Raw genomic sequence first — 18,883 nt, forward strand, 5'->3', positions numbered from 1 at the left:
GCATTAAACAGTGGGAAGAGCGCTGAGCGCGGGGAAAAGCAAGCTTTCATAATTATGACGTCATAATGAGGCAGAGCCACGCTGGGACTAATTAATCAAAGCTTGCACACTTCCAAACTAGATGTGTTAATTAGGTTAATTTTCCTGAACCAGCTCTGCAATATTTCATTTTTCTTTTACTTTTCCCCAAATTAAATATTAAAGCTAGACTTTAGTCGATTATTTAAGTTTATTTTAGTTTATTTGAGTTTATTAATCCACAGTTTACAGTTATTCAGTTAAATTTATTATCATCTGTTGAGATGAAATACACCTGGAAATACAAACCATGACAAGCTGGAACTTTGGAGCTTTTCCTAATGGGACCTGGCTGCAGACTGAGCCTCAGCCGGAAGTGATAAACGTTTCCGGAAGTTGGACACAAAGGCACCTAACGTCACAGAATCACATGACACTTTTGTAGCGCATTTTTTAGATGAGCGCCTCAGTTCTTGATCTTGTCTAAAGAGCTCACAGTACATTTCAGAACATACAAAGTCTATAAAAACGTATATTTTGTAGTATGTTGAGGGTCCACAATGTGAAGCATTGAGTGCTACTCCAGAGTCAGGGGGCTAAGATTAAGCGAAAAAAAAGCATGTAGATGAACCTGAAAGAGAAAACCAAGCAGAAAAAATACTTTGAAAGGTGCTAGATAGTAAGTTATATAGATCATAATATTCTGCTGGACACACTGAGGCACTGGGTGGGTATATCAGCCACAGCGTTAAACTGGTTTGCTTCATAATTATCTAATAGGAAATCTTGTGTCTCCATTGACAATTATATGTCATCCCCCTCCCCCTCTGAGGATGGTGTTTCCCAAGGATTGATGCTTGGCCCAATTGTTTTCTCAATCTAGATGCTTCCACTGGGTGATGTTATACGCAGGTATAATATTTAATTTCACTGTTGTGCTGATGACACTCAGCTGTATCTCCCTATTACTCTTATAGTTCATAGTAGGTTGAGTTCGCTACAAGATTGTATGTTCGATATTAGAAACTGAATGTCCTTACATTTTCTAAATTACATTCAAATAAATCAGAAATTCTTATAATTTGACGTCAAAATCTAACCAGTAATATTCTCCCATCTTTAGGGCCTTTATTAAAATTTGTTAAGCCAGTTGTCAGAAATATTGGTGTTTTATTTGACTGCAACGTGAGTTTTGAGCATCACATCACTAAACTAGAACAGTCCTGCTATTATCATCTTAGGAATATTGCAAAAATCAGACCTATGTTAAATTTTAATGACACTGAGACTATTATTCATGCTTTTATCTCCTCTTGTCTAGATTATTGCAATAGGCTATTTTCCTCACTTCACCCAAAAGACTTGAAACACCTAGAAATTGTTCAGAACTCGGCAGCTCGGCTCCTGACTAGAACCAGGAAGTTCGGCCACATTACTCCTTGTCTTGCATCTCTGGATTGGCTCCTTCTTCATCTTAGGATAAATTTTAAGATTTTACTGATTACTTATAATGCACTGCATGGCACCATCCTATATTTCTGATCTTTTAATTCCATATGTGCCATTACGAAACTTAAGATAATCAGACAGTGGACTGTTGTCTGTTCCAATTTCCCGGTTAAAAACCAAAGGGGATGGAGCATTTTCCATCATGGCTACAAACTGTGGAATGTCCTGCCTGAGGAAATCAGGCTCTATGACTCAGTGTCATCCTGTCCTGTCTGAAAACGCATTTTTCGAATTGTCTCGAATCGCATCGAATTGCCTTTCCTGAGATGTGAGATCCTTGTTATAGTATAAATAGTATATTCTATCTAGTATATTCTAGTATATTCTATCTATGTCACTTGATGTAGTTTTTACTTTATTTAACCTCATTTGATTTATTTATTTATCCTTATTTTCCTTTTAATGTACAGCACTTTGTACTTTGTTTGATAAGTGCTTTATAAATAAAGCTATTATTATTATTATTATTATTATTATTATTATATAATTATTTGAAAAAACATTGAATTGCTAAACCTACTTAGAGCTTACTTGTAAAGATATCAGGTTTTAATCGAAGCTTTTGATTCATTTGAACCCAAAAGTGGTTCATCTGTTGACGCTTCAGATGACAACAAGCCACCTAGTGGTCAAAATAATTCATTATAGGTATTTGGGCACTTATGATTATGGTTTATGAGTAAATAGACTGAGGTGAGACTCGTGCATCGGTGTGTGAGTGTGTGTGTGAATGGGAATCAACACTGTAAAGCACTTTGAATAAAAGCGCTATAAAAGTGGCCATTTACCATTTTTCATTGACACTTACAAAACGAGGGAGAGCTGCAATGCCAACACTCACTGAGAGCAACTAAATTGGGGTTCAGTGTGTCTTGCTCAAGGACACTTCAACTTGTGACCGGAGGAGCTGGGGATCAAATCAACAACTGCTGGATTGGTGGACGACCGCTCTACCTCCTGTGCCACAGTTGCCTGCAACAAGTAAAGGCACCTTCCTTCAATTTTCTGGTTTTCTGCATAAATTTATCATTAAATGTGATCCGTTCTCCATCAAAGTCGTCCATGAAAACTAATTAGGAAGAGCTTCATCATGCAGCAGACCAAGCACTTGCTTTTGTATCCATACTTTTTGCTGTGACAGCAACACAACAATCCTAGCGTGAGCAGCCTATCACCGCTGTGTGTATACACATGAGGCATTCAGGGACCTTCAGAGAGCTGAACAGCTCAAATATCAGCTAACACAACACCGTCATGATCCTTTTATTGAATTTATTGGGGCAACTGTGGTGCATGAGTAACAGTGATAGTGAAAAGTGATATATAAGTGCAGAGCATTTACCATTTCACAAACAAGGTGCTGCTGGAAAAATCTATGGCAGCAGTGTTTAAAAACTAGTCGAACCACTCACCATCATGGAGAGGAAAACTGATTCCCAAGTTTACCAAGGTGACCTTCAGGATAATATCAGCATGAATGCTCACAAGCTGAAACTCAGTAAAGCTCAGTGATGCACAAGGATAATTAACCTAAACAAAAATGTAAATCTTCTACAGAATCACTCTGGAAAAACAAACACTGCCTTATAAATTTGCCCAGTCAGAGCCCAGAACTAACCACAATACAGATGCTGTTAAATGACCTCAAGAGAACTGTGCAATTTTTCTCCTGAATGTTGTGCAGGTCTAATCCACAGCTTCAGGAAGAACTCACTTGAGATTATTGCCGCCAAAGATGGTTCAACCTGTGATTAAAACACTGCTGCCATTACGTTTTTTACTATCACTTGTATGTTTAATGGGTATGTTCAATGAAGACATGAAGGATCATGGCTGTTTGTTTTATCAGCTTAGAAATGTTGTGTTTGTTGATAATTGTAACTTTGGTGACAATCAGATCACATTTCATGAGCAATTCTTACATTAAAAGAGAAAATTGTAAACAGTGCCATTAGTTTTTGCTGTAAATCATATTGACTAACGAGACCAAGATGAACCTCATCCAGACTGTGGCAGTTACTGGAAACAGTGTTTAAGTGGGAACTGTCCAGTCTTTAAAAGGCTTCAGGTGTGTCTCTATCGATAACCTCTCTACCTCCTGCACAACAGTTGCCTTATGATGAGCAGGTGATGATCCCCAAATTGAACCTTCAAAATTGTAATGTAAAGATTGTCTTGTATTGTACAGAGACTACAAAAGGAAAACCATTTGAGGAGACTGAGTTTGGCCTGGTAGCTCCATGAGTATAGCAGCAGGATGGGATGCAGAAGTCTGACGGATCCACCCAGCTTACCCACCAGATGTGTCCCTGGGTGAGGCACCCCCCTGTGGCTGCCCGGGGGGGGCACGAGACAGGCAACGAGGGCACGAGACAGCCAACATTTATGTCCTATCTCCTGGCTCGAAGGAAGAGAATTGCAAATGATCTTCTCTGCTGTCCTTACCACTCTCTGGGGACACTTCCAGTCTGCCGCACCATACAGAGAGGCAGTTTGTCAAAGGGTACTAAAAAGTAGTACGTTTTGGAGAGGGGACCAAGCAGAGAAGATGCACCAGAGATGCAAGGTTCTCAGTCCAGGTTAATCTGCCTGTGATGTGCATCCCCAGGAACTTGGTACTCCCCACCACCTCCACTGCTGTGTTGTTAATTACAATCATTTTCTTTGTTTTGTCAACATTCAGGAAGAGGTTGTTTCTCCCACACCAGTCCACCAGCTGCTCTACCTCCTCTCTGTTGGACCTGTCATCATCATTGTGAATGAGGCCCACTACTGTTGCATCATCAGCGTATTTAATTATATTGTTAGTAGTGGACCTGCTGACACAATCGTGGGTCATCAGGGATGCCTAGGGATGCCAGTTTGTTTACTGTGTGCTGGGGGGTAATCGTTGTTGAATACTGACCTAACGTATTCAAGTTGCTCCTGTTGAATGAAGGCCAGCTGCACAGCAGCTCTCTCATCGCTGTGTGACTCTGTATGATTGTGAGTTCGAATGAGTGAATGAGAAGCACTGTAAAGTGCTTTCAGTACCAATAGGTAGAACAGTGCTATATAAATGAAGACCATTTACCATTTTCTGTCCATGTGTGTGCTTTGTTGTATGATGGCCTAGTTGAGATTGGCTCTGGCTGTTTGAAGAGCCACCGTGTTGCCAGATTTAAAAACCGTGTTTCATGCTTACAGCATGCTGCGCACTTCTGTGGTCAATCAGATGTATGTACTCTGACACAGGCGTAGCATACTCATCCACACGGATGTGCTGATTGTATGTTGCTGCTGCTCTCATCATGAAAACAGTTGTGCAGTGTATTCATGGCCCCCTAAAGCTGAACCCTCACCTGCTTAACAGAGGGTATCTCCCTAATTACCAGGTGCCTGTATGCTGGAATGAACATAATGGAGAGATGATCCGAGGACCGTTTGTCATGAAATGAGTCACAGGGGAATGTGTTTATTGATTGCTTGGCAGGTATGATCAATTGTGTTGTTTCAGGAGCTGATCGTTTGCAGCCACTTATCAGAATGTTGAAACACCATTTCTCCCCGTTAAAAAGGGGACTCTTCTCTCCCTTGCTGCCCCATCCTGTTGATGCAGTTTGATTTGACCTGGTGTAAATAAGATTGTTCTATAGCAGGAAACTTTTCGTAAGCGTTGGGATAGAAGTTTAGGTAATTCTTTGGTTTAGGTAAGAACAGGGTGTTCTGGCTAGTTACGCTTTGTTTGTTATTTTGCTGGACCCACCCTGAGCTCATTTATTTTTCCTGATTGATTGTGGTTTCTGTGTGCTGGGAAGAGGGGGAGTCTTTTGTGATTTTGTGATGCGTCCTGGTTTCCCCTAGGCCAGGGTATAAAACATGACACACCCTCACCCCCCCTACCAGTGCAGGCCCTTGTGTTAAAGTGCTGCAGGGGGTTGTGTTTGATTGCAGACCATGTGAAAACTGCCATAAAAAGCCGACAACAACAGCAACTGATGACAGTTGTGAGTGCGGTTTAACAGGTTTGACCTCATGGGAGGGTCAATAGCAGTTAATAATAATAAAAGGTTTAGAACACTTTGCCACTAAAAACATATGTAAAAAACATTTTAAATGCTGTAACATTAACCGCATTAGTTTTATGATGTTTTTCACGGCTTTTCCAGTTTGTGTCCCAGCTGTTTTGAAACAAGTTGCTGGCATCTAATTAAAAATGGGCAAAAAACTATAACAATTATTTAGTCCCAATGGTTGATATGTTTTTTTTTGTACTATTTAAAATCAAAAATAGGTTACAAAAGATTTGCAAATCATTGCTGCAATGGTTGTCTTACAGTCTATTTAATGTGAAACTACACAGTTTGGGTACAAATTGATTCCAGTATATTAATTAATCCCACTGAAATTGACAGTTTGAATGAGTGACAAACAGGCAGGAATGTTTTTATTCTATTTATTTCACTGAAGTTATAATAAACAACTATATATCTGTCTTTTGCCTTCATAATGAAATCTGAGAGTTTAGCATAAGACATGCAATACATATGCACTTGGTTAGTAAAAAACTGGGAAAATATTGTTGATTTAATGAGTCTGAACAAAAAACTTTTCCCCAAGTATCCATTTAAAAGTGTCAGCCTACTTTTCATTCTGCTCTGACATCATTTACTAAGTCCTGCATGCAGACAGCATTTTCATGTCAGCCTCTAAATGAGGGGAAAATACATTGATGTTACAAGTGTTAACTAAAGTAGCAAACACACAGACATGAAACTATCAGTCCTATTTAAACACATGACAGAAACTTGTATTAAAGAAGCTTTGTCAGTTTAAATTGAAAATGAATGTAAGAAATCCATTGTTTCTACCACATTAATTTTTTTTATAAATCTCAAGTGGGAAATAATAACTATAAAAACTAGGGTTAACAACAACAGGGCCAGTGTAAATGCAAATGAATTACATATTGGATTCAGTGTGAGCATGTCTGTCATTTTCAAAATCGCTATCCTGGGAGATGAGCTTGTAAGGTTTCTTCTTCTCCTTCTCCTCCACCACCGAGTTGCCCATCTCCACATCTCTACTGCAGAGCTCGTGTCGAGATAAAAACTCAATAATGCCGGCACCGATTGAATCCCCCAAAACATTGGTGGTGGTACGTAGACGGTCCCTATGTCCCAGCAAAAAAATTAAATAAAAAATTCAGTTTCATGCATCGTATTGATAAGTCACAAAGCAAACACATTTGAATGGGTAACCCACCCTAAATACCTCCCTGCAAAAGCACACAGAATGTATATGTATTTTTCACTAGGAAGGTACTGGTGTTCCATCTTTGACTCAAATATGAAACTAAATGATTCCATTGGGAATTCTGGCAGCAGAAGAAAAAAGCTTGAACACTGACTACTTGCTTTCCAAACAAAGTAATGCAGCCGATGAAAGCCACTGTCAGGAAGAAGCGAGATAAATATTGGTCTTATTATTATTTATTGATAAATAATATTTTTTTAATAATAAAATATAAATTTAACTATAAATAATATTATTCAAAATTTCCGTGAGAGTGACTAATGTTATAAACCTCAACAAAAACCACTATATGGGTGAAAGTATACGAACAAGACGCAGTGTATTGGAGACCAACATAACATTTATGTAATATACAGTACATGACTCCTGTCTGTTAGCTGAGTTTATGATTTTTAAAGGCATGTCCTGCATGACAATAATATTACGCATGCAAATGCTGTAAGGCTTTAAATTTAAGCAGCCAAATGGAAAGAAAAAAGGTTTGACTTACAAACTCTTACTTCCAGAAAATAAGGTTTGGTAAAGTGAACAACATTTTTAAATAAATTCTGAATTCTGAATGTCTATGTGACAGCTGAGCTGTCTGAGCCATAGAAATGTACACAATGTGTATAAATCCTGTCGTGTTCTCTGGGATCATTATTAGTTAGTTACATATTTTGTTTCGAGCATGACACAGAGCCTGAAATGTTTCATGCTAAAAGAGAGATGGCATCGTCTGACAGGTCATAAGAAACTTCACACACTGTTCAATGTGAGAAGGGCCTGTGTTCATGAGTTGAGGTTGTGTGGACAGTATTTGGTCCATCCTAGTTAAAGGAGATAAGGGTTTCTTTCTATTAACCCAGTTAGCTGAGTAATTTCTAATTGAAATGATTAATTTGGGAAACCTAATTATGTTTCTATGTAAAAGCTCATTGCAAAAAATATTGAGTATTAAGGGACAATGTGGAACAACACTCCTGGGAGACCAGAGAAGTGTGTCACTAGGTGGTAGTGGATAGAGAGCTGATTTTGACCTTAAAAAAGTGAGAAGTTTACATCGGGATGTGAGGTTGCGTTTACAGCACTCAACTCAACAACATGTTTAAAATGGGGCTGTGAAAACGAATGCAGGACACATTGGGCAAAAAAAAAGAAAGAAAGAACTGCTCTGTTTTCTGATATTGTGAACAGGCTGGTCTGTCTCAGTTGGCTCATTGGAAAGGTGGAGTAGGTCCTATAGTCTCAAGGGGTCTTAAATATTGGCTTACTGGCTTATAGCACCTTAGTAGATGTCTTTGACCTGAAACAGACACGTGGAAAACAGACCCAAAAGAAATGAAAGCCCAAACCCAGGATACAAATTACAGTTGCCCGTTACTCTTGCATTTGGCTGTGAGGCCTTCGATATTTGCGGGACTCACAAGGCCACAAGTCGTGGCCTCATAAGGTCTAACAGAGCTCAAAACAGATCACTTCTGAACCAGATGAACTGGGTTACACTGGGTCCAAAGTCTGGTTAATCGATTAATTGCACTTAATCACATTCCTAATTTAAATAGATGTTACACTTGATTTACTGTTCATGGGTTCACAATGCTGCAAGCTACTCACAGGAACCAATCAACTGCAATGATGAGAGTGATGTCATCAGTAGGAAGTCCAACAGAGGTCAGTACAATCACCATTGTGACCAAACCTGCCTGAGGGATCCCAGCAGCTCCGATACTGGCTGCAGTTGCTGTAATACTAGATTGAATAGAAGCACACAGACAGATCAAACAATGCCTGTCTCTGATGTATTTGCATTTTTTTTTTCATTTTCATTACATTTTCACCATTACTGTCTTCTTTCTTTTAATCTCACCTTATGGTGATGATCTGACCAAAGTTCATCTCCATGTTGTTGACCTGAGCAATGAAGATGGCTGCCAGTGCTTCATACAGAGCCGTTCCATCCATGTTGATGGTGGCACCCACAGGCAGCACAAATCTTGTGACTCTCTTATCAATTCGGTTGTTTTCCTCCAGACATTTAAACGTGACAGGAAGAGTGGCTGAGCTGGCAGGTGAAAGACCAAACACAATTTTAATTTAGAACTGGAAACATCAGCGGTGGTTTTGAATGATGTTGCTTTAAAGGTTGGTGATGTTTACAAATTTACATTCTATGATTTTGCAAAACTCTGTACAATCCCTGTACAGTATCTAGCAATACACAGGCTTACGTGTACTGTCTGTACAATGTACATACAAAAGTTTGCTCGTTATTCACTACGAACACACTAAAATGAGATGTATGTATAATGACATTTAGCCTAAGTTAGCATCTTAACTCTGATCAACTTCTGGTGGTCTCGCTCTAAAATATGAAAGTTCTTCTACTCCCAGACAGCCTCAAACAGTGGAAAAATAAAACAAGATTTGTTACATAATGTAGCTCTTTTTTTTTTTTTTTTTAATGAATTTGTAGAAGTGGTATCAAAAAGTATCATTCAGGAAGTTATATTGAAGTCAGTGTATGGTATTAGTGCCACCACATTGAGCTCAATTCAACACAAGGCCCACAAAAGCATCGTTTAAAGCTCAGCGGTAAAAATTCAACAAGCAGCAGAGATTAAAATATGTCTAAAATTTATTTAGACAGTAGTAAAAAAAACTGTTGTAATGTACCTGTGTTGCCAACAGACCTGTTTAAATGAAACAATGTTTCTGTGCTGTCTGGCTCATGTTTAACTTAACACAAACTGGACACAGAAGCAGTAGCAGGGTGTTGATGTCATGATAAATCCATCTATATGTGAAAACCAATCTATACACAACTTCATTCTGCCTGAACCTGAGTCAACTGGCAGTCAAAAATTAAAGTCTAAAGTCTAAAGTCCAAAGATAGACTATCTTTGCCCTCCTGGGAGTCCAGTCACCAATGTGTGTATGACTTGTCATTTTTGTTAAAAATGTAGTGATAGTGCTGAACTAACCCCGAACATAAGCTCGATTATATGTTTGCTGAGCAGAAGCTTCTGTAGGTTCCACGAGTCTACAAGACATGAAACATTTAAATGATTAATATAGTTAAAGGCTCTCACTGATTTTGAACTTGCTTCTTTTGGTTCTAGTTTGAGTAGTAGATGTAAATGAATGCTATTGAACTTCCCTTTGACTTCCATCTTTTATCCATTATCTGTCACCACTTTTCCTATTTGGATCGCGGGGTGGAGCTTATCCCAGCTATCCCCATTCTAACTCAGGGCAACAGAGAGACATACCCAGACAGAGAAATGTGTGGGGGCCAGCAATGTGAAGCATGACGCAGATCGTACCACAATTCGGTGCATGTGGTTACTATAGTAAGGAAGTGGTCATTGTTTGTACCATTTGCTTTTTATGTAATTTATCTTGTAACTTAACCTTACACTAAAGTTTTGGTCCCTAACAATGTTGTCTGTTAATGTAACCTTACCCTGAACCCAACGCAGTTTTTGTGTATAGGCTTCCTATACTGATGCCAAAGTCTACCTGTATTCAAAATCAGAGGCCATTGTTCCCAGGGCAATCAGAATAGCACATATGTCACACAGGGAGTAATGACAATTGATGATGATATTACTACCGAAACAGCCTCGATTATGTCTGTAATTAAACCAAATTTCATGAGCTTTTTTATTTTGACAGAGGGGAGACTATGCTTGACAGAGGTAAGCACAGGCAGGTTCCACCTGCCTCCAGCCTATGGACTAAAAACTAGCTCCTACATTCGACCCTGGTAGATGCTCATCTTTGTGCATTTGGCCGCAAACACATTTTTAAAAATATTTCCTGTAATACATTACTGAAGTGTGATAGTTATAATATTTACCTGGAAGAGGTTCCCAGGGCTGTTACAAGAGCTTGCAGTAGCCCAGCAATAAAGATAAAGGGGTTCTGCCGAGTGATGACAAAATATAGAGTGGGCAGAATAAGAACACCGTGGATCAATAAGCCAATGATGACCGTGATAGTATACATGCCCAGCTGGCCACCCATTTGTGTCAAATCATCCATCTCCACAATCTTTCCTGCAATTAGGAACAGGATGCCGATGGGAGCATACCTGAGAGGGGAAACAGTGAGTTATTGATTGTATACACTAATGCTGGTAATATTTGTCAAACAGGAAGCATCTTTCCTGAAAGTGAAGCCTCACCACATGATGATGGCGACCAGACGCATAATGGCTTCATTGAGGCTGTCAAAGAAATCCCTCAGGATCTGGCCCTGCTCCTTCATGCTACCAATTATCAGACCAAAGCACATGGAGAAGACCACCAGCCCAAGGGCGTTGACCCCATTCACCTGACCTGGCACAGGGATCACTTCCTCCCGTGTGATGTCCATGACCTCCTGGGTGACATTGGTCATGTTGAAGAGGGTGTCGTTCACTGTCACTGTCACATGGACGACTCGCTTTCCATATTTGGTTTTGAACTGGAGAATAAAAGAATTGAAGAATCAAGGTTAAACTAGTGGAGTTTGAGACAACTGAAAAAGACCACTACACTAAGCCCAACCTTCAGAATCAGGTTATAATACTTGTTAAATTAATCTTTCATGATTGTTCAAATGGGAAATAAGTGCACCAGCAGTTTAAATGTAGAATGCTACTGATGATCCTCAACTTTTTTCTAGTAGCACCAGCAGTAGTAGCACTACAGCAGTGACAGCAGGGTCACTGGGTGTGACTCTGCACCAGTTAACCCGCATGCCTTTACACATAGATCTACCAAAACAAATCTATTTTCCATGAAATTGGTTTTGGTTATTCCGCCATAAATCCTGCTAATGGTGACCTAACCACCTTTCCCATACCAGGAATGTCATGGTGAACTCTTTTTCAGAAAGGTATTTAAGCGGACTAAGAAATTTGCCGTAGATATTCAGGGGATGGATCCTGAAGTAATCAATAATTAGTTGGCATTCAGTCATTTAGAAGACTTATTGACTTTTATCCAAAGCAACTGACAAGTGAACATATACACACTAAGAGAAACTTGGGGTTCAGTGTCTTGCTCAAGGACCTTCAACATTTCGACCAGAATAGACAGGGATTGAACTGCCAACCCTGTTGGTGAGTGACCACAGGATCGTCTGTGCGGAGTGCTGGTGTTTTCAAAGGAGACTGAGACTGGATTTCTGAGTCCATGGTTATTCATGATAACAACATACGCATGACTCCAAGAGATTACTAATGTTGTACTGTGTTTCCATTAGGAGCCAAAACTACTAAGATTTGCTAGTTATACTGTGATTAAGACTAAACTCCCAGTATAAAGTGTGTAGTGGATGTCTATACATTGTCAACTTTGTCGAGAAATTTGCTTTGTAGAAGCTGTGGAGAGTTTTTAAGAGATAGTCTGAAAAATGTAGCGAGCTGTGGGTCCTGCTGGGCTGGGGTCTACTTAAATCATGTTGGACCAAGCCAGTACCAAGTTTCTAAACAGATGAAGTAATTTCTACCTGTGTCCTTTAACCTTCCTCACCATGTGATAAAAATTTCCACTGGAGCACAAGAGAAGTCTAATAGACAGTGTGAGCTCAGTAGGTTTTTACACTGGTTATTTTGAATGAAGCCAGGAGATTATCACTGCTCACCTGCTGAGTGCAAGCTTGGACCAAGTTTGGTGGAAACATGTTTCTGAAATGAGAAATCACAGTCATTAAAACGATGTTGGCTGTTTACTGTCAAACATCATGACTAACACGTCTATGCAGGCTACCTGATCAGGTCCAAGAAGGCATCAGCAGGACTGACTTGCTCTATCGTCTGCTGCTTTCCAAACTCATCTTTGGATCCTTTTCCTGGGTGGATGATGAGGACAACTAAGATCCCAATGAAAACTGCGATAAAGGTCGTGGTCATGTAGTAAATCACAGCTCGCATGCCCATTTTTCCTGAGGCTTTACTGTCCAAAGCTGCCATTCCTGTAGGACAGAGGATGGAAATATTGTTTCTGATTATTAAGACATGTACAAATATTCTTTATATACAAACAAGCCCCAATTCATGTTTCCTCTGACTAGTGTGTTTATTCCTAATCAGTAGAATATGAATAAAATGTGTTACAGTGTGTTAGCTGGTTCTTTACCATATCCTGTCTTTAAGTCAACACTTTTGAATACATTATGGTGGCAAACTGGGGCACTGTGAACTCTACTGCATTGGAAAAGTGATGAACAAGAATGCAGGAAGGACACGAGCAGATGTGGAAAGTAAGTCCTTTACTTGCACTACTTAAGCTCCACCTCAGTTCATCATTTGTTGCTGTTCATGTATTTGACTTACTGTAAGTGAAAACCCTGCACAGAGGCTGGACAGGTAATACAGAACAGTGGAATGAGTTATTCTGAATGATCTGCACTTAAATTGTCTCCACCCATGTAGTAGTTTCTACATTATCAGTATCCAAAACCCTTTACAGTGTTTCTGTAAACAGCTACTCTTTTACACATTAAACAACAGTCAATGATTCACTATGGCTGAAGCATGTTTGAATTTTAGCAGTTACATTAAGTCCATAATCCCAGTTACATTTCAACAAGATTTGTAAAAGTAGATTTGGCAGATGACACTGCCTGGAAGAATGAGTGAGGTTATGCCACTGCAGCAAGCAATGAGAACAGACCAGTGCAGTAAGAGGCCACAAGAATGATACATCTTCTGTAATTAAACTAAAGTAAGCCTCCTCTGCACCGAATCAGTGGGAATCTCTTCATCACCAGGCTGGAGGAAAGGCTGATGTCCTCACTGATTACTGGCTTGTAAAGATGACCTCCCCGTGAACCACCTAAGCTGAGGTGGTTCTGTCACAGAAACAAAGAAAACCCATTTTTTTTATTTTTTATTACACATCTTTAAGACACAATTGATTTAGTCACAACATGAAAAATGCAAAACTTTGTGTCTTTAAAATGTCACTGAATACCACAGTTCCAGTTTACCTCACATAGAGTTGTTACACTTGAATCATAGAGTTAAGTATCCAATTTTTGGTGTCACTTCATAAATGTTGATCCATTGTTACTGCACAAAGATCTGTAGTTTGGGAATTTAGAGACTCCATCTTCCTTTTGTTAAAACAACTGTGCCTATACGAGCAGCTTATTATTACAGCTTATTATGAACCATAGGTTGTTTTGTTAGGTGTATTATAGAAGTTCCAGTTTGACGGGAGCAAAGCAGGACATTGGGTGAGGCACTGATGAAGTGAGAAAGTCTGCACAGAGAGGAGGTTGGGGAGGATTTGATAGTTGGGGTTCTTACCATGACTTGGTTCTAACCAAATTCAACAAATCGTTTAGGTTGAAGTGACTCTGTGTAAAGGATTTCCTGTGCAGATGAACCTAAATTAAAGGGCAATTTCACCAAATTTCTAACTCGCCTTCTATGGCTTTACTTTAAATGGTCTGCATTTTTACATAGGCTGCGTTTTAGGTTGCTTTTCATTTACTCATTCGCACTCACACACCGATGCTACAGTCACCAGGAGCAACTAAGTTGTTGTTCAGTCTCTTGCTCAAAGACAATTCGACATTTTACCAGAAGAGCTAGGGATCGAACCAACGACTGTGAGATTGATAGCCGACTGCTCTACTTCCTGCGCCCTATAGTATAATATTTCTCTGCTTCTAGCTGAAAGACTGCTCCAGATGACATTACCCAGAGGGGTATTTCATCAATAGGAGTCTAGATGATGTAATGTGGAGGAGCTCTAAAAAAGCATGTTGACCGTAAATACAAACACCACAGTGAGATGACAAAATCTGAACTGAGGGTTCTTCAAAGTGATGCCATCTGGTGGCATTTTTCAGGTAAAAGTAGAAAGACATTCTCGGAAGGAAGTCAGAGGGAGGTTTAATGACATTTATTTACATGAGATTTACATTTATATTTATCTCAGAACTGTAGTGGAGTAAAATGAAAAGCAACATAAAATATAAATATTCCACAATTCAAGTACCTCAGCATATTTAGTTACCGTCCATCTCTAAGGATCTAGTTCTAAATCCATTCTCGACTTTGAAAGGAAACTAGTGGGACCAAACATTTCTCAAATACTATTTCCAAGGTCAAGAATATTTTTATTTCAACATTGTTGTATGAAACCACAGAAGATGGCTTATATCTACACAGCCTATACCTTGATTTACTGGCATATTTCATATCAAGCATATGATTGTCTATTTCAAGTTGTTTAAACAAGTATCAGATGGTGGTCTATATCAGATCTATTAAATAAATAATAATAATGATCTATAAATTAAGCATGGAAATTGTGAGTACCTTAAGCCATAGACAGAACCACGTTTGCTCTTTAAACAGCAGACATGTGGAAAACCAAAAAGTCTTTTATCAACTGATAGATGAGGTGCATGTACAACCTCAATCCCGAAAATGTTGGGACAATGTGGAAAACATAAATAAAAACAGAATGTAATGATTTGCAAGTATCTTCAAATTCTATATAAATATATGTATTTCACAATAGAACATTAACAACATATCAGATGTTGAAACTGAGAACTGTTATCATTTAATGCTAAATATTACCTCATTTTGAATTAGGCAGCAGCACTTCAAACAAAGTTGGAACATGGTGATGTTTACCATTTTGTAGCATCCCCTCTTCTATTAACAACTGTCTGTGAACGTCTGGGAAGTGAGGAGACCAGTTGCTGGACTTTTAGGAGAGGAATGTTGTCCTGTTCTTGGCTGATGCGGGATTCTAGCTGCTTAAGAGTCCGGGACCTTTGTTGCCAGATTTTTTGTTTTATGATGCACCAAATGTTTTCTATAGGTGCAGCATTTCTGGATCATGTTCACATTTGGCTTCTTCTTTACATGATACACCTTTAACCTACATTTGTGGATTGCACAGCGTACTGTGTTCACAGACAGGGATTGCTGGAAGTGTTCCTGAGCCCATGCAGTGATGTCCAGTAGAGAATCATGCCTGTTTTTAATACAATGCTGCCTGAGGGCCCATGCACACCCAGTTTTGACCTTAAGCCTTGTCCCTTGCACACTGAGATGGTGGAAAGAAACATTTTCCTGAAATGGTTCCACAATTGTCACATATTAGCTAATCTCTGCTCATCTTTACATTAGAGAGACTCTGCCTCTCAGAAATGCTCCTTTTATACCCAGTCATGTTATTGACCTGTTGCCAATATTTTCCATGAAATGATAAAATATGTCAGTTTCAACATCCGATATGTTGTTTATGTTCTATTGAGAATAAAATATGAGTTGATGAGATTTGCAAATCATTGCATTCTGTTTTTATTTATGCTTTACACATCGTCCCACAACTTTTTTGGAATTGGGGTTGCATTGTGTGATGGTGTTGTACCTGTTATTAGACTGGAGACCAGCAAGGGCAGAACAAGCATCTGAAGCATTCTCATCAGCAACTCTCCTGGGAAGGAGAAGTACTTTACTTCTCGATAGGTCATCTTATAGGGACGAAGAGTAAATCCCAGAACAATACCTGCAGAAGCGAAGAACATGCTTTGTGTCCCCATTGCATTGACAAGACTCTGACTGAATGAAGTCAATTGGAGTTTAGCTTGCAGAGGCATACACACCTACAATAACTGCCCCGACTGTGAAGAGTACAAAGGCATTCTTTTTCAAAAAAGCTTGGACGTCCTCCTTGGAGATCTCCTCCACTTTCCTCTTTGCCTTCATGGTGCGTATGTGAATGCCTTCCCTGATACGCTGCATCCTGCTGTAAACCCACATACATGTATTACTGAAAATGGACGTTGCAAAGTAACTTCACTGCTGGATGATGAAGAAGTGTTTGGCAGTCACCTGGGTCTCAATGGACATGTATCTAAGGATATTTGCTGCTAGTTAAACCTATACTGTAAGTCCTGTACTGTAGCTGGGCTCCTTGTAAATCTGTTGCAGCCTTATGAGCCTTATAAAGTGTGAACAGCTCTTTACAATATGAGATAGAAGAGATAAAACCACCCCAGAGTTGTCATTCCGTGCAAGAACATTCTAAGGACAATGTTAAATGAGTAAATGAGCCCTCAGCAGTCTGCTCTGGACAAAGCCAAGGCAGTGTGTTCCAAAGTTAAACTTGTTCAGTCCAAAATTCCCCATTTGGTTTTGGTGAGTTTGCAGTGCGATAATTTTTGTTGGTAGAACCACTTTCCCATGAGCATGTGCTAAATGTGAAACTAATCTTTGCCTTTTCAGAGTGAAATTATTCCATTAAAAATTACTATTATTATTATACTATTATTATTAAAAAAGTACTAATGAGATGATGAATGTTGATCCAGAAAGTTCAACTGATCCACGAGTTTAAAAGTTTAACAGCCTTCAGCCTTTCCCACTTTGCTGTGCGTGTGAAAAGTATATTTTCTCTTCCAAGATGATTCCTCTTCCCCTGCCGTTATCTACTGAAAAAATCTCTACATTTGTTTGGAATAAAAAGTGTTTGCATCATCTTGAGTCCAGCACTGAAGCAATGAAATTTACAATTACTCTGCAAAATAGAACAAAAACAGAACAGAACAAAAAGAGAGGTTTTTTTTTTATCTCATACCTTTTTGGGCCAGTGTTTGCTCCTCAGTTAACAGTGCCGATGGTCCAGTGGACAGGGCTGTGAAGCAGAAACAGAGCAGGGTAAGAAGTGCAGGAGTTTTTCACGAGCGTCTAGCAGGTCCTGGTTTAGCAGGACGGAGTGAATGGTAGATGAAGCTGTAAAGTCAAAGTGATCTTCTGCACCTATTGGAATGGGAAGAGAAGGGAGGGAGAGACGCCCACAAGAGAGAGAGAAGGGAGGAGGGGGGAGACAAATTAGAAACTGGCCCTACCATAATATCACTGTTAGCCCTGTGACACAGTTTCATGTAAAACCCAGATGAATGAGAAACTTTGTTGAGGGCTGCTATGAAAATCAGTGTTTGCTTTGGGAATGATCTAAAATTAGACATTATTCTCTGATCTCATTAGCTCTTATTTTTCTGTTCTCTTGTCCTCGTTCATCCGTCCCTTTAAAAAACTCTGTGCTTGTTTTAGTGGAGTCTTGTTGATACATATACAGAATTGTTTCACAGTAAATCAGTGTAAGTGATACACATGCTCTCATTTGGGAAGTGTCATAGTTTAAGGTAATTCCACAGACTAAATGACACCACAATTAGCAGACAAAAAGTAGATCTTGTGCTGTAATAAGTGACCTCACTGTATGGAAAACTATTCCCATGTGAAGTTGAATGTAATTAGTGAAGAATACCCCTGAAATCAGGTCACACAGCTTTTTACAAACATTATTCCCAGGTCACTGTCACACTAATGAATGAAACATTTCTGTAGATGTTAGAGACTCAAACTCGGAAAAATGTTGATTTGTGTCACTGAATCTACAGTTTGTGGATTTCAGCTCAGCTGCAGTTTATTTCTCAGTCTGCCTCATTCAACCCAAAACTTGAAGATGAACTGTCTTGGTATGGTTAGTCGAGTTCCACTTATCTTATTCTTTATGTTCACATGTCCAACAAATAAATACGCTCTGTTTAGGGAAGACACTGCATTTCACTCAAAACTGGACTATGTATTAAACTTAAAGAACCAATTTCCAGTGTTTTTGCTGAGCAACTTCATTGTACTTTGTAAACACACTCAAAAATGCAGGAACCAAAGTTTAAAAACAATTCAGGAAACCAAGTTAGTACATTTTAAGTACAATTCAAACAATGGGACTTTAAAAGTTATTCACAAACATACAAACTATTGTTCACTACAAACAAATGAGAAACAATAATATAAATCACTGAGTAATATTAAACATGATGAGTGGGTTAACTGGCAACAGGTGAGGGAGTCTCAGTCCAGATGCTCAGTTTTTGGAAACAAAGCTCTGTGAGAGAATTATTATTACTATTAGTTAGTTCTAAAAGAATATTTCTCAATACAAGATTGCAAAGAATTTAGGTTTTTATCCATCTACAGTTCATAATATTGTGAAAAGATTTAGAGGCTGTAGTAAACTATACAGCAGTTCTGCGCAGAAATGCCAGAGTT

At 39.1% G+C, this 18,883-nt stretch overlaps 1 protein-coding gene across 2 annotated transcripts; it reads right to left on the reverse strand.

The window, feature by feature from the left end:
* Nucleotides 1-5,948: 5,948 nt before the first annotated feature.
* Nucleotides 5,949-17,590, reverse strand: LOC137104174 (excitatory amino acid transporter 1-like). Of its 2 annotated transcripts, none has more exons than XM_067485073.1 (10): nucleotides 17,403-17,590; nucleotides 16,429-16,568; nucleotides 16,194-16,331; nucleotides 12,561-12,765; nucleotides 12,436-12,478; nucleotides 10,991-11,271; nucleotides 10,664-10,897; nucleotides 8,672-8,866; nucleotides 8,419-8,553; nucleotides 5,949-6,679 (listed from the first exon to the last, which is right to left on the reverse strand). In XM_067485073.1, the coding sequence occupies exons 2-10, from the start codon at nucleotides 16,565-16,567 to the stop codon at nucleotides 6,469-6,471; spliced, it is 1,581 nt and encodes a 526-aa protein (XP_067341174.1). In that variant the 5' UTR covers nucleotide 16,568; nucleotides 17,403-17,590; the 3' UTR covers nucleotides 5,949-6,468. The 2 variants fall into 2 exon arrangements, with proteins under 2 accessions (XP_067341174.1, XP_067341173.1); XM_067485072.1 differs by having other exon boundaries at nucleotides 16,429-16,571; nucleotides 17,403-17,589.
* Between the last annotated feature and the right edge of the window lie 1,293 nt (nucleotides 17,591-18,883).

This window comes from Channa argus, chromosome 18 (genome assembly GCF_033026475.1).
Source record: "Channa argus isolate prfri chromosome 18, Channa argus male v1.0, whole genome shotgun sequence".
Lineage (NCBI taxonomy): Eukaryota > Metazoa > Chordata > Actinopteri > Anabantiformes > Channidae > Channa > Channa argus.

Bases quoted from the DNA above. Each gene is read 5' to 3' on its own strand.
- LOC137104174 (XM_067485073.1), bottom strand. From the start codon at position 16,567: ATGCAGCGTATCAGGGAAGGCATTCACATACGCACCATGAAGGCAAAG. The intron at 12,479-12,560 runs GTAGCCTGCATA...TTCTCATTTCAG, and splicing joins GCCTTCTTGGACCTGATCAG to AAACATGTTTCCACCAAACT. The intron at 11,272-12,435 runs GTGAGCAGTGAT...TTTATTCTCCAG, and splicing joins TCCAAGCTTGCACTCAGCAG to TTCAAAACCAAATATGGAAA.